General features: G+C 43.2%; 1 protein-coding gene across 1 annotated transcript; it reads right to left on the reverse strand.

The window, feature by feature from the left end:
- Positions 1-6,788: 6,788 nt before the first annotated feature.
- LOC123169585 (uncharacterized) lies at positions 6,789-12,886 on the reverse strand. The gene is made up of 5 exons (XM_044587447.1): positions 12,529-12,886; positions 8,366-9,792; positions 8,063-8,275; positions 7,855-7,979; positions 6,789-7,643 (listed from the first exon to the last, which is right to left on the reverse strand). Exons 2-5 carry the CDS (start codon positions 8,995-8,997, stop codon positions 7,162-7,164), a joined length of 1,452 nt encoding a protein of 483 aa, XP_044443382.1. The 5' UTR covers positions 8,998-9,792; positions 12,529-12,886; the 3' UTR covers positions 6,789-7,161.
- Between the last annotated feature and the right edge of the window lie 2,941 nt (positions 12,887-15,827).

Genomic DNA, 15,827 nt, shown 5'->3' on the forward strand with positions numbered 1-15,827 from the left:
TTTATTAAAGTTTATATTATTTTGTTTCTAATTACTTATTTATTTTATTTGTTATTTTTCATGCACCATTTTTCATGCATTTACTGATTATTTTGAGCTATAAGACCCTAAAATTGAAAAGCATTTCAAATGAACTCTGAAAAGGTTGAAAGTTGGCATGGTATCATCATTTCATCCACATAGCATGTGCAAGAAAGTTGAGAGGGTTACGGCAAAAACTGGATGCACTTCGTGTACAAAACGGACAATCTCTTTCGAAGTATCAGGATTTCATACGGAAACTCGTCTGTTACAAAGGGATTTCATTTTTTAAAACTTATTTGAACTCCTGACTTTTTGTGTGTTCAAAATGCACCATTCAAAGCCACATCATCAATTTTCAACCCTTTCTGACTTCATTTGTTATTTTTCATGCATTTATTGATTATTTTGAGCTATAAGACCCTGAAATTGAAAAGCATTTCAAATGAACTCTGAAAAGGTTGAAAGTTGGCATGGTATCATCATTTCATCCACATAGCATGTGCAAGAAAGTTGAGAGGGTTACGGCAAAAACTGGATGCACTTCGTGTACAAAACGGACAATGGTATCATACTCGTCTGTTACAAAGTTGGCATGGTATCATCATAATAGTTGCGGGAGAAAGTTCACTTTTCTTCGCTTGTGTCATTTGCTTATTGCGCCGTAACCATGGATAATCTTCATCGTTTATCAGGATGCTTGGGTCAGCCTTGACTTTGAAGGGAGGAATTTCATGAAACTTTTCATAATCTTCAGACATGTCTGTCTTGCCCTCCACTCCCACGATGTCCCTTTTTCCTGAAAGAACTATGTGGCGCTTTGGCTCATCGTATGATGTATTCGCTTCCTTATCTTTTCTTTTTCTCGGTTTGGTAGACATGTCCTTCACATAGATAACCTGTGCCACATCATTGGCTAGGACGAACGGTTCGTCAGTGTACCCAAGATTTTTCAGATCCACTGTTGTCATTCCGTACTGTGGGTCTACCTGTACCCCGCCTCCTGACAGATTGACCCATTTGCACTTAAACAAAGGGACCTTAAAATCATGTCCGTAGTCAAGTTCCCATATGTCCACTATGTAACCATAATATGTGTCCTTTCCCCTCTCGGTTGCTGCATCAAAGCGGACACCGCTGTTTTGGTTGGTGCTCTTTTGATCTTGGGCGATCGTGTAAAATGTATTCCCATTTATCTCGTATCCTTTGTAAGTCAATACAGTCAAAGATGGTCCCCTGGACAACGAGTACAGCTCATCACAAACAGTGTTGTCACCTCTGAGACGTGTTTCCAACCAACTGCTGAAAGTCCTGATGTGTTCACATGTAATCCAGTCGTCGCACTGCTCCGGGTGTTTGGAGCGCAGACTGTTCTTGTGTTCATCGACATACGGGGTCACCAAGGTAGAGTTCTGTAGAACTGTGTAGTGTGCTTGAGACCAAGAATGCCCGTCCCTGCATATTATTGAGTCCGCTCCTAGCGTGCCTTTTCCAGTCAGTCTCCCCTCATACCGCGATTTAGGGAGACCTATCTTCTTAAGGCCAGGAATGAAGTCAACACAAAACCCAATGACATCCTCTGTTTGATGGCCCATGGAGATGCTTCCTTCTGGCCTAGCGCGGTTACGGACATATTTCTTTAGGACTCCCATGAACCTCTCAAAGGGGAACATATTGTGTAGAAATACGGGCCCCAGAATGACAATCTCGTCGACTAGATGAACTAGGACGTGCGTCATGATATTGAAGAAGGATGGTGGGAACACCAGCTCGAAACTGACAAGACATTGCGCCACATCACTCCTTAGCCTTGGTATGATTTCTGGATCGATCACCTTCTGAGAGATTGCATTGAGGAATGCACATAGCTTCACAATGGCTAATCGGACGTTTTCTGGTAGAAGCCCCCTCAATGCAACCGGAAGCAGTTGCGTCATAATCACGTGGCAGTCATGAGACTTTAGGTTCTGGAACTTTTTCTCTGGCATATTTATTATTCCCTTTATATTCGACGAGAAGCCAGTCGGGACCTTCATACTGAGCAGGCATTCAAAGAAGATTTCTTTCTCTTCTTTCGTAAGAGCGTAGCTGGCAGGACCTTCATACTGCTTCGGAGGCATGCCGTCTTTTTCGTGCAAACGTTGCAGGTCCTCCCGTGCCTCAGGTGTATCTTTTGTCTTCCCATACACGCCCAAGAAGCCTAGCAGGTTCACGCAAAGGTTCTTCGTCACGTGCATCACGTCGATTGAAGAGCGGACCTCTAGGTCTTTCCAGTAGGGTAGGTCCCAAAATATAGATTTCTTCTTCCACATGGGTGCGTGTCCCTCAGCGTCATTCGGAACAGCTAGTCCGCCGGGACCCTTTCCAAAGATTACGTGTAAATCATTGACCATAGCAAGTACGTGATCACCGGTACGCATGGCGGGCTTCTTCCGGTGATCTGCCTCGCCTTTGAAATGCTTGCCTTTCTTTCGACATTGATGGTTGGTCGGAAGAAATCGACGATGGCCCAGGTACACATTCTTCCTGCATTTGTCCAGGTATATACTTTCAGTGTCATCTAAACAGTGCGTGCATGCGTGGTATCCCTTGTTTGTCTGTCCTGAAAGGTTACTGAGAGCGGGCCAATCGTTGATGGTTACAAACAGCAACGCGTGCAGGTTAAATTCCTCCTGTTTGTGCTCATCCCACGTACGTACACCGTTTCCATTCCACAGCTGTAAAAGTTCTTCAACTAATGGCCTTAGGTACACATCAATGTCGTTGCCGGGTTGCTTAGGGCCTTGGATGAGAACTGGCATCATAATGAACTTCCGCTTCATGCACATCCAAGGAGGAAGGTTATACATACATAGAGTCACGGGCCAGGTGCTGTGATTGCTGCTCTGCTCCCCGAAAGGATGAATGCCATCCGCGCTTAAACCAAACCATACGTTCCTTGGGTCACCTGCAAACTCAGCCCAGTACTTTCTCTCGATTTTTCTCCACTGCGACCCGTCAGCGGGTGCTCTCAACTTCCCGTCTTTCTTACGGTCCTCACTGTGCCATCGCATCAACTTTGCATGCTCTTCGTTTCTGAACAGACGTTTCAACCGTGGTATTATAGGAGCATACCACATCACCTTCGCAGGAACCCTCTTCCTGGGGGCTCGCCGTCGACATCACCAGGGTCATCTCGTCTGATCTTATACCGCAATGCACCGCATACCGGGCATGCGTTCAGATCCTTGTACGCACCGCGGTAGAGGATGCAGTCATTAGGGCATGCATGTATCTTCTGCACCTCCAATCCTAGAGGGCATACGACCTTCTTTGTTGCGTATGTACTGTCGGGCAATTCGTTATCCTTTGGAAGCTTCTTCTTCAATATTTTCAATAGCTTCTCAAATCCTTTGTCACGCACAGCATTCTTTGCCTTCCACTGCAGCAATTCCAGTACGGTACCGAGCTTTGTGTTGCCATCTTCGCAATTGGGGTACAACCCTTTTTTGTGATCCTCTAACATGCGATCGAACTTCAGCTTCTCCTTTTGACTTTCGCATTGCGTCCTTGCATCGACAATGACCCGGCGGAGATCATCATCATCGGGCACTGGTTCCTCTTGATCTTCAGCAGCTTCCCCCGTTACAGCATCATTGGGCACATCGTCTGGTTCCTCTTGATCTTCAGCAGCTTCCCCCGTTGCAGCATCACCGTATTCAGGGGGCACATAGTTGTCATCGTCCTCTTCTTCTTCGCCGTCTTCCATCATAACCCCTATTTCTCCGTGCCTCGTCCAAACATTATAGTGTGGCATGAAACCCTTGTAAAGCAGGTGGGTGTGAAGGATTTTCCGGTCAGAGTAAGACTTCGTATTCCCACATTTAGGGCATGGACAACACATAAAACCATTCTGCTTGTTTGCCTCAGCCACTTCGAGAAAATCATGCACGCCCTTAATGTACTCGGAGGTGTGTCTGTCACCGTACATCCATTGCCGGTTCATCTGCGTGCATTATATATAATTAAGTGTGTCAAAAACCATTACAGAACATCATGAATAGATAATTAAGTGACCAAATTAATAGAAGTTCATCATCACATTAAAACCAAAGTACATACATAGTTCTCATCTAACAACATATAGCTCTCCAGAGCATCTAATTAATTAAACCATACATTGAAACTATGTAAAACATTTCAATGCGAAAACAAATGCGATCATAATCGCAACCAAGGTAACAATTGATCCAACGGCATAATGATACCAAGCCTCGGTATGAATGGCATATTTTCTAATCTTTCTAATCTTCAAGCGCATTGCATCCATCTTGATCTTGTGATCATCGACGACATCCGCAACATGCAACTCCAATATCATCTTCTCCTCCTCAATTTTTTTTATTTTTTCCTTCAAGAAATTGTTTTCTTCTTCAACTAAATTTAACCTCTCGACAATAGGGTCGGTTGGAATTTCCGGTTCACATTCCTCCTAGATAAATAAAATCTATGTCACGTTGGTCGGCATAATTTTCATAAATAATAAATGAACCAATAGTTATAAAGATAATATATACCACATCCAAATCATGGACAGGACGAGGGCCGACGGGGGTGGATACCAAAACCATCGCACTATATAATAACAAGCAATAAAATAGTAAGAAAATTAGACAAGTATCTATCTAAAGTAAGATTTTTTTTCTTTCAGAAAGAAGATAAGAACAAGGGGCTCACCACGGTGGTGCCGGCGAGGAGATCGGCGCGGGCGATCGACGGCGGTGAAGACGGGAATGGGACGTGATGGGCCGCTAAACCTAGACAAATCTCGAGGAAAATGGAGCTTTGAGGTCGAGCTTCGAGACGAGAAAGCTTAACTAGTGTGGCTCGGGCATTTCATCGAACACCTCATGTGCATAGGAGGTGAGGTAGAGCACCACAAAGCCCTCCCCTCGCCGGCCAGAGAAAAACAGAGCACTGCAGTGCTCTGCTCGCGGACGAGGGGTATGTATAGGCACCTCATTGGTCCCGGTTCGTGGCATGAACCGGGACTAAAGGGCAGCCTGTGGTCCCGGTTCAAGCCACCAACCGGGACCAATGGTGGTGGGCCAGGAGCGAGGCCCATTGGTCCCGGTTCATCCCATCAACCGGGACCAAAGGAGCCAGACGAACCGGGACCAATGCCCCCACGAGGCCCGGCAGGCCCCTGGCCTCACGAACCGGGACCAGTGCCCCCATGGGTCCCGGTTCTGGACTGAACTGGGACTAATGGGCTGACCCGGCCTGAACCAAAGCCCTCTTTTCTACTAGTGTGTGTTGAATTTGCCACGCAAGTTAGATGGGTCGACCACTATATAAGGTCATACATGTGCGCCATGTAAAACAAGTTATATTTGATGAATAGACACGATGTGTTTTTAGGGTAAATACCCATTTCGAGTTTTGGGGAAAGCTGTGTAAAAATCCATAAGTTTTGGAGGAAGCTTTACAAAACCCCTGTGTTGCGATTTCTCTTCGTGAAAATTGTTTTGTGCGTGAGTACCGTCGTCTAGATTGGTTTTCTCGTGTTGAGCCGCAAGGTTCAAACCCTCTACTTCGTGTACACCTCGTGCGCGGGCGAGAGGTTACTACTGCTTAAGGAGGAGTGTCGTGAAAGATCGGGCTACAACAACAGATCGGATCTCACCAACGGGGTTCGGTCTATATCATATTTAGTTCAACACTGCCTACGGTTTGACGACCAATTTACGCGTGTTGTGACAGTCAACTTTCGACTTTCTCCATGTGAGATACTTGACCGGTTAAACCAGAAGTAACAATCACAATGGTGCTTCCTTTACACCATTAGTCGAACAAAGCGGAAACGTAAGGGGTAAGCACATGAGCCGCGCAACCCGGCTATTGATCAAAGACACAAGTCAATATTGATGCATATACATGAAATATCGAGGATGTTTTGCCGAGGACTCCATGGAGTACCTTGGCTTCTAGTGGGTTCGGCTCCGGTCGTAACCCCCCGTTTAACATTGCGATGCTTAAAGTCGTTCTAGCGTTGTATTGTAAGATGTATGCTCGACGCTTTTGAAGAGAGAGAAAGGATGTGCCATGAGTGTATCCGCTGCCCGAAGATTCGGGCATCTCTTTATTCAAATATTCAAAAAGGGTTCATCCTAACAGTTCGAGCTATAACTTAAGAATACATAAAAGGCTTATTTGAAAGACATGAGTGGCGGTGGGTGAGCGGAATTAAAGGGGTGGGCATGTTCAACAAAGAGAGGGTGTGTATTTTTGTGAGAGAGACTTATAGGACGAGGTAGAGAGACGATTTTTAACCTTGAAGGAGGGAGAGAAATAGATGGAGTGCATGTGTATGATGGAGATGCCCATGGAGAAAGGAGATTTATATGTGTGTGCGAGAGAGTGCACAATTCATTCATGTATCACTATCTCCCGATCGATGACGTGCATCGCTTCTATAAGATTGGACACTCACATATCACATAAGTTATAGTGTTCTTTTTCTCTTTCAAATAGGCTTGTTTCTTCGAACAAGTTATAGTGATTTTTTTCTTTCAAATAGGCTTGTTTCTTCAAACAACTGTAGTTATCATGTACATGCACGATTGATACTGTTGCATTCAAATTCATTTGATTTGGATGATTTAAGATTTTATTATGAAGTAATATACATAATATTTATATTTGATTCAACGGGCACCGTAATTTATGAAATGAAAGCCATGTAATCATATGGACTATAATATTATTTTTTTTACACATCTATAATATCCGTTTGTTATTGTATAATATATTTAAAATTAACACGTCAATGCATTGTGTTTAAAATAAATAAACATTGGCACAACATAATATATTTTTATGAGAAATACATAAGCCGAGTGTTTGCTCCGTTGTCTATGTACACGCCTCAGTTACACCCTATGATCAGCCTCGCGCCCGTGTGATCGTAACAAGTTACTAGAATACCAGGATGCAAAAGCCTGAACCTTATGAGGGGGATTCCTGCAAACACGCACAGAGAGGATGGTGCACACAAAGGCAGTCATCTTCCATGCCTAGCCACTTGGACGACAACAGCCAAGGACTAAAACATCCAGATGAGCTCCGTGCCATATCGTCCACGTTCTCTGAACCCAGTTGCTACTGCCTGCCCAAGCCAAGTCCTGGCCCTATCATCTGCCCTTGCATTGCAACCATCACAACGCCTTCGCGTTGCATCTCTTGGATGAGTTGCTCGAGTCGCAGAGTTCGCTGAACCACAAAACCAAACAATGCCCCTGTAGGAGCAGCAAAGCCTGAGTGGACCTGTCTGTGGTTTGCAAACATTGTGGCAGCTGCGGTAGGAGCTGAAGTTGTAGGACTTGGAGTGTTGGGTGAAGCTGTAGGAGTTCTTGCTGGACTTGCCGTAGTGGGATTTTGTTCCTGCTCCATGCCTTGCATCTCCGCTTCCTCAGAAGCTCCATCATCCATGTTTAACCCTTCTCCCACACTGAAATGTGAAGCCTGCTGTTTTCCCTTCTCCTGTGCACAACGTCCTTTGCCATGTTGTTCCTCTTCCACCACGGGAACCTTGTCCTTTCTGCGCTTAAATACCGCCCACAGGTAGGGTTTTCCTTGGAAAGCTGCAAGCAAAAAAATAAAACATGGTAAGCCATTTAACCCATGAGCCAAATATATACAGTAGGGAAAGGGTCACATAGTGGTTGTGGAGAATTGAATTATTTCTAAACGACGGTTAGTACGACTACATATGGATAGGGATACAACTAGAAATCAGGTGCAGCAATCATATTCTTTTGCTTGAATGTTTCCAGAAAAGAGAAGAATGCATACTTTGATGTTGCTCAGGCAGTAGAATAGATGGGAATATCAGCATCTCAGCTTCACCAACAATAGCTCGTAGGACCATATCATTCTCCATGACTTCTTTAACAAGTTGTTCCAGGTCTGCATCTTGCCTAGGTTTAGAAACAAGAATGGTTAGAATCCAAAGGGTACAAAAGTTGCAAGGCAAATAAATAGCAAAGGGTAATAAAAACACCTCATCTCGGTGGGCAATAAATACAACGCAATGTTGTCATCAGTGGGCCTTGACGCCTCAAAGCTCTTAGGCCAAGCCTCCAGTCTAGAAAGCTTTGTTACTTCAACCACCGCCTCAAGTGATCGTGACAATTTCCACACCTTCTCACAGTATTTAGTTGACAAATGTGCAGCCAATGAAACAAATTTTCCACTGCCTAACTTAATGATTCCACTGTTGAATAATAAAACACAAAAAATATCAGCATATAGGGACGAGAATTTGCAATGCATGAAATTGGAGAGAAAAAAGTGTATGTTCTACCTCCAAATAGGTTCATCGATGGGCAGGGAACAATACTGATATGGCTTCGAAGATTCTAAACCAAATAGATTAGAGACTTCTGGATGACAATCCTTCTGCGTTGTCAATCCAGCAGCACCAGTTTTAGCACCAGTGAGATTCTGATCACCATCATCATCGGCTTCATCGTCAGATACTACGTATCTTCTCCTTTTGTTTGTTTGACTATAATTATCAGTCCTCTTCATCTTATTAAACTTTTCATCAACGGTTCTTTCATCCTTCCCGAGGCTAGAGTTCTTAGTGGAGATGCCCATTGATTTTGTCAGTCTAGCGACCCCACGTTTCTCAAACTTCTCTTCCAATAACGGCTTCATCCTCTTACTCTTAGATTTGTACACATCGGTTCTTCCATCCTCCGAAAGGCTAGTCTTGCACTTTCTACTATCAAGTTGAATGCACCGGTCCATTGAATCGACCATGCATGATGCCTCGACCGTTTGGTGGCTAAGGTTCTTACCAGGTAAAGAAACACAATTGATCTCCAAGTTGGTCTGGATATCTTCCATGCCTTTTTCACCCTTCAAAGCTAAGTTGGAATTTGAGGCTTCCATCGCCATCCGATGGTCTTCATTCCGTGAGTTACGAAGCATCAAAGAGGGGTATGCTTTCTTTGAAATACCAAATGTGGAATTTGAATCGTCCTTAACACCGGGGAATATTGATCCCTAAATGAAGATGGCTTAGACTTCTCTATGTTCCTCGTCAAAGGACCAGGCCCACTATTCGACCCAGAGGAGAAGGGCCTAGATTTCATTGACTGAGGAGCCATCTCATCGTTTGGCCTTGAGTAAGAGGATTTATTCTTTGACCGAGGAGCTTCAATGTTATTTAACCTTGAGGAAGACTCCACATTCTTCGCCGGAGAGCCCATGCCATTGTTTGGCCTTGAGGTATTACCATTATTCAACATAAAGGAAGAGGGTCTACACTTGGTAGCATTCTTTTGCAGAGAATCAATGCCACTGTTAGGCATTGCGCAAGATGGGCTAGCCTTCTGGGTATTCTTTTGGAGAGTCCTAGAGAAAGAGGGTTTGGACTTCTCAACATTTTCCCGTGGAGAACTCGTACCTTTCTTTGGCCATGAAGAATGTGCCGAGACATTTTGTCGAGACACTGCCTTAGCATGGCTAGGCTCCTCAAAAGGAAATTGGGGTGTTTTTTTGTTGCAACATTATTTTGTTGAGGTCTTCTGATAACATTATCATCACCTCTTTCATTAGCATGGTTATACGCTACCCTAAACGACTGTTGAGTTCTCTGCAATTGTTGAAGGCACTTTTTCTTGAGTTTGCCTGGTTCCTTGCCTATGGATGGCTTTCTCAAGATTGGACCAAAGTGGTTGACACTATGTTGTCTTCGACTCCCCATTTTTCTTTGAATAGTCACTATAAAAAATTGAAGAAAATGTGTAAAATATACTTTATAAACACAGAAGAAACTTGTCAGCTAACTTTTACCACAAAAGACAACACTAACTTGTAACAAAAGAACACTTTAATAGTGCCAATCTAATGGCAGCATAGTTAAAGTGGTGAAGTGGGCTCCATTATATAAGATCGACCAAGTTTTGTCACATCAACACATTTTGCACCATTATATCAAATTGTGAATCTTTATAACAATAGCCCCCACAAAAGTTGCACTTTTTCACAATAGGAGTTTGTGATTCACAAGAGCCTAGTTTGACAACTTGGATTCATCTATTATTAACCATGAGTTGTCTTAGGTGCACACATGAGGTATGATCTCTATCTAATCTACTAACCATGACTTGTCATGGGTACACTAGAGGAATGATCTCTATCTAATGTCTTTTTAGTCATTCATTTTGGCCCTATTAAATGCGTGGGGCTTAGCGATGCAAAAAAGTAGATATTTGATGACATGAAAGTACAAATTATATATATTTATATTAAATAAGTAACACAAAGAACTTTTTTGGAACATAATTGTCCAAAGTTGCATTCTTAGAACATTCTCCCTCCGTCCCAAAATTCTTGTCTTAGATTTGTCTAAATACGGATGTATCTAGTTACGTTTTAGTGTTAGGTACATCCGTATCTAACAAATCTAAGACAAGAATTTTGGGACGGAGGGAGTAGATTGTTTTCCCTTCATGGTATCCATATGAACCAACCCTTTAGTTTATATCTGACAAATTTTAGAAAGCCCTACTCATGCTGGAGATTTAATATTTAAATTTATTCAAAATAATGCCATCCAAATTGAATTTACAATTTATGTACTTTATTACAAAAGGAATGTCATTGTCCATAGAACAAAAATATTAAAAGTAGATTCTATTTTCATCCAATAATAATTTGGTTTTTAGTTTTGCTACCAATGTATGTAAGGTTCTCATGGCTGGGAAGGGTACACATATATTTCCCTAAGGCCCCTCCAAGCTAGCAAATCAGTTTCACAAGTGCCTCCTTTCTACACCCTCCTTTAGAAGCACAATTAACTACCTATGCATTCACCCTTATCATCGATTTGACACCTTACTCTTGTTTTTATGACCCCACCCGCTACTTCACAACTACGAACCAACCTATAGTTGCCACGCCACCGACTGTTGCCATAAACCTAGCCTCCCGTAGGGCACAATATGACAACGAATTACATGCAAAGCACCTTGAGTTTTGATTCAAGTGATGCAAAGAGAGTTTTATGGTCAAGAATGGAAAGATTATCCTAGCAAAACAATGAATTTCTACGGCAGATTTTACTTCCTTACTAATGCCAATCTCAGTTGCATGGCAAATTTAGAGGATATGGAAGAATTGCTCTCAATACAATATCTACACATCAATGTCCAACCATAAGTGCTCTCCAAAACTTTTGCAAATATAATGGACGAACTGAATGTGCCTTCATTTATGGAAACCATAATTTTAGCTGCTTGGGCTATTTGGATCACGCGGAACAACAAAATTTTCAAGCATGGTGATCAAACTCTATTTAAGTAGAAGGATTTTTTCAATGAGCTAAATTTAGACAAGGATCAAGAAGAGATGGTTTTAGGCCTTTTTCATTTCATTTTTTGGCTTTTCTCAAACCTTGTAATGAATATTTTTTTTAATTATTTATAAAAATTGCATTGGGGTTTCACCCTACTATTTTCCTTCCCAAATAAAATATAACGTCTACTCATAGAGCATAAGACATTAATTAGAAGTAATTCATGTTGAGAGGAGAGGTTCAAGACCATGGTCCATCCGAACCCATGGCCAGTTAGATCTAGTACTGCTCTTTGGATTCAGGGCTAGTTAACATTCAAATTTCTCAGTTTAGTTCCTTGTCTAGAAGTTTTAGCCTTCTTGAACAGCATGGACTGGCATGCACATATCGACGTCAAGCATAGGTTCGGCTGAGCCATGGTCCTACTAAATATTTTGAATTCATGTTTCACCAGATCAATGGCAAATTAAGCTAATCAACATGAAGTAATGCATGCATGGCACCACATATATTATCCTTTTGAATTTACACTTTGATTCCTTCTTTGCGTTCCTATTTCTAGGGTTAGTTTCCTTCTATGCGCCACCCCATCCGATTCTGCCCCGTTAAATTGGATCAATTTCCAACAAATGAGGCAGCACAAAGCAGCATGCGTATGCAGCTGCGCATGGGAGGAACCAAACCAATGCCCTCGTTGGGTACGCGGGTATGGTTGGTTTTCCATCTTCTGTGGGATAGTTTGTTTGGTTGATTTTGATCACCATCCAAAATATCACAGACGTGTGCCATAAATCATATCCCATCTACTGTATTCGTCGCCTTCCCATGCACAATCAATACATCTGTATCCAACAGTCGGGGCTTATTTCTACATCTAATACATCTACAAAAATTGGGATCTGTTTGCCCACAATGTGATCAATTCCAGTTCTCAGACGGCCACCCCAGCCGAATCCCTAAGCGGAAATCTATTTACCCAGCACAAATAGGACTAAATCGACTAGGAATTCCTTCAACAATCTTGGACCACTACTCCTTCAAGCTCGCAAACAAAAATAGAGCACGAGCACAACAAACACACGCACTGATTTCGAATAGCAGCAAGATCATGAAAGACAACCATACGACCATAGCTCTAGAAAAGAACAGATCGAAAGTACCTGACGGCCGTCTGCTCCGGCGACGAAGGGACGGAGATCGACTCTTTGCACGCCCAACTCCTCTCCTCGAGATAAGAATCTGCAACCTCCTGCACCCAAGAACACGAACTCGCCAAGAACTCGCCTCAGAGAAACCCTAGAAAAACCCCAACGCAAAGCAGAGGAGGACAAGGGCTGGAGAGCACGAAACAGAGAGAGAGAAAAGCTGGTTGTGCGACGGAGGCCGGGCGCGGCCCTTCTACTTGTAGGCGTTGGGCGCTAGCTAAGAACGCGTGGGGAGGCAGGAGACCGGATTGGAAAAGAATCAGGAAACAGAAAGGCGAAGCAGAAGGAAGATTAAGGGGTGTTTGGTCCAGAAGTGCTAGGACTTTTTCTAGTCCCACGGAGTAATAAAAAAGACTCTTCAGTAGAGTCTTTTTCTAGTCCCTGTAGAAAAAGTGCCACCCGTTTGATTCCTAGGGACTTTTTAGGGGCTTTTTTAGGGGCTTTTTCTAGTCTCTAAGACTAAAAAGTCCCTGAACCAAACACCCCCTAAGATTACGACGGCTGCCGCGCGGTGGGAAGGGAAGGCCATCGATATGTTTCCAATTATATTACGGCGCGGTTTTACCGCTTGGCCCGTTGGGATTCCGAACGGGAATCGTGAGCGTTTGCGTCGGCTTCGCGATATCTGCGGGGTCGTGCGGGGTGAGGGCACGAAACGCACGCATGGCTGGCACGTGGCGGTTGCATGTCGAGTCTGAGCCTGCCCGGCCCGTCTGGCATCTGTCCTTATCCGAGCTGTACAGCACGACACATCTAATCAGCAGTTCCGGCCTTTTTTTTTTTACTTTTTACGATTTTACGAGGCCTATAAGTATGTGCATTATAGCTGCTCGTAGTGGGGAGTACCATCCTAATTTAAATGTGCATGGTCGTAGGGGAAGGTCTTATTTATTATCATGCAAGACACATATTAATATAGAATATGATACTCAACCCTCATTTTCGTCATTTAATTCTATGTCATCTCATTAAAATTGACTAGTTTTTTTAATGGTAATACGTGTTTCATTTATATCACAAGAATAAAGTACAAGTCACGTAAGGACCGACACGACAAAACTGAAAGATAGCAGAACATCTCTGAGCTTGACACCAACAGCTACAGAAGAAAAGAATGACGGATCACCTCCTCACCTGAACTCGACGCGGCTCCATCGCTGATAAACAGCTTTGCGGACCTCCAAGGTGGCTCACCAAAAATGAAGCCATTGCCTAGGCCTCCCAATCACCACCAGTAGGGTTCGTTTAGTCCACCTGCAGTTCATCCTAGATAGGATTCGTGCGCGCCTCGCTGGTTGGAAGGGCAGACTCATGCATATCGCCGGCCGAAGGGTGCTCGTCCGCTGCGTCCTCTCCGCTATGCCGACGTTCGCCCTCACGGTGCTGAGAGCACCAAATAAGTTTTTCTTCATACCTGCCATCCACGAACCACGAACCAGTACACGTTCCGTCTTTCAGATGTTGTCGATGTAGACCACAATCTGCATCCGCTTCTGGACTACCTCCCAAGCTCCTCGCCGACGCTGGAGCAAACGCCGTCGCAACGACGGAGCCCGAGGACACAGGTCCACCACGAGGATGCCGCCACCGCCACACCGTCCTTGCTTGAACAGACTGGTTTCCAAATCCATCCCCAACCATAGGACCGTTGGCCTCGTCAGGGAAGGATCCGAAGAATCTTTATTCAGCATCGTCATCGTCGCCGCCGAACCCAAGACGATGAACAGCCTAAAAATGTAGACTACAGGAGAGTAAAAACGATCCACACGCATGCATGATACTACCTATAACTCATAGTGGGGAGTATCATACACTAGTATCATGCATATGATACTAGTGTATGATACTAGCTTCATACTCCCTCCGGTCCTTTTTAATCTGCATATAAGTTTTGTTCGAAGTCAAAGTATCTCTACTTTGACCAAACTTATAGAAAAAAGTATCAACATTGATAATGCTAAATCAGCATCGTTAGATTTAGTACAAAATGTAGTTTAATAGTATATATATTTGATATTGTAGATGTTGATATTTTTAATATAACTTTGGTCAAACTTTGCAAAGTTTGACTTGACACAAATCTAATATGCGAAGTAAAAAGGGCTGAGGGAGTACTAGTGCATAGTATCATAGAGTAGTATCATAGATGAGCATATTTATTGGCATGCATGCACAAAGTAGCATAGCATTTAGCATGATACGGTATCTATCTATGTTACTCTAACCCCCTCTATCTTCTTTAATTCTCTGCCACATCTGCGTGTTTGCTATTCCTGAATGCATGATAACGACTAAGATACCACCACTATGGCCAGCCTAATATACTCCCGCTACGAGTAGCCTTAGAGTATTTTTCTGCCACATGAGATGATTAACGTGAAATTATTTTATTGGGAACTTGCAATATTTTTATTGGATTTAATGAGAATTAGCTACTCCCTCCATTTTCTTATATAAGGCCACTATAAAAAAATACATTTTGCATCTATACAAGCCATTAACAGTACTTAAGGTAAAAGTTAATGATTTTTCCTCGTACTAGCAACTTACTTAATACTTGCATGCATGCGTCATAATAACATAATGCTACTTCCTTCTCATTCCTTCCTTGCATGCATGCGGGCGTATTAATGATCCCGGTTAACGAGAAAAAAGTTGGCTTGCAAAACAGTCATTAAATTTTACCTTGGTACCTGTAATCTGACTTTGTGGACTTGTATAAGGGAATGGAGGGAGTATGTCACATCTAATTTCTATGCCATTGATTTTACGAGAAGATTCGTGTAAATAGTTTTTCCCTTCTTTTTATTTTCTCTTTTTTATGTTTGACTGACTCCATAGTCATAGATGTGATTTAGTCTTGCACTCTTCGTCCTATCAATCATATCATTTGTGCTTATCACTTTATATTACAAAGAAACCAACTGCATTACATCCAAGAAGACCGATACAAACAGACGCCACCACTGCACACAACACACACACCTAAAACAAGATACAAAGGTGATGGGCACCGACACACCACCTCATCGACTACCAAGCAAACTACAGATGTACAAAGAAGACCGCTTGGAGCCGACGGAGACCTCCACCATAAGAATCCACAAAGGAGAGGTGAGATGGACAACGACAAAGCCAGGACTCCAAAACCGTGCCTCCCAGAAGGGCACGACCACGGATAGCCGGCACCGCCCGATCCTGTAGATCAAGTTTTTACCCGGAGCAAGACAAAAGGAGTGGGAACACCGCGACGG

The sequence above is a fragment of the Triticum aestivum genome, chromosome 7D (genome assembly GCF_018294505.1).
Source record: "Triticum aestivum cultivar Chinese Spring chromosome 7D, IWGSC CS RefSeq v2.1, whole genome shotgun sequence".
In the NCBI taxonomy this organism is placed as follows: Eukaryota; Viridiplantae; Streptophyta; class Magnoliopsida; order Poales; family Poaceae; genus Triticum; species Triticum aestivum.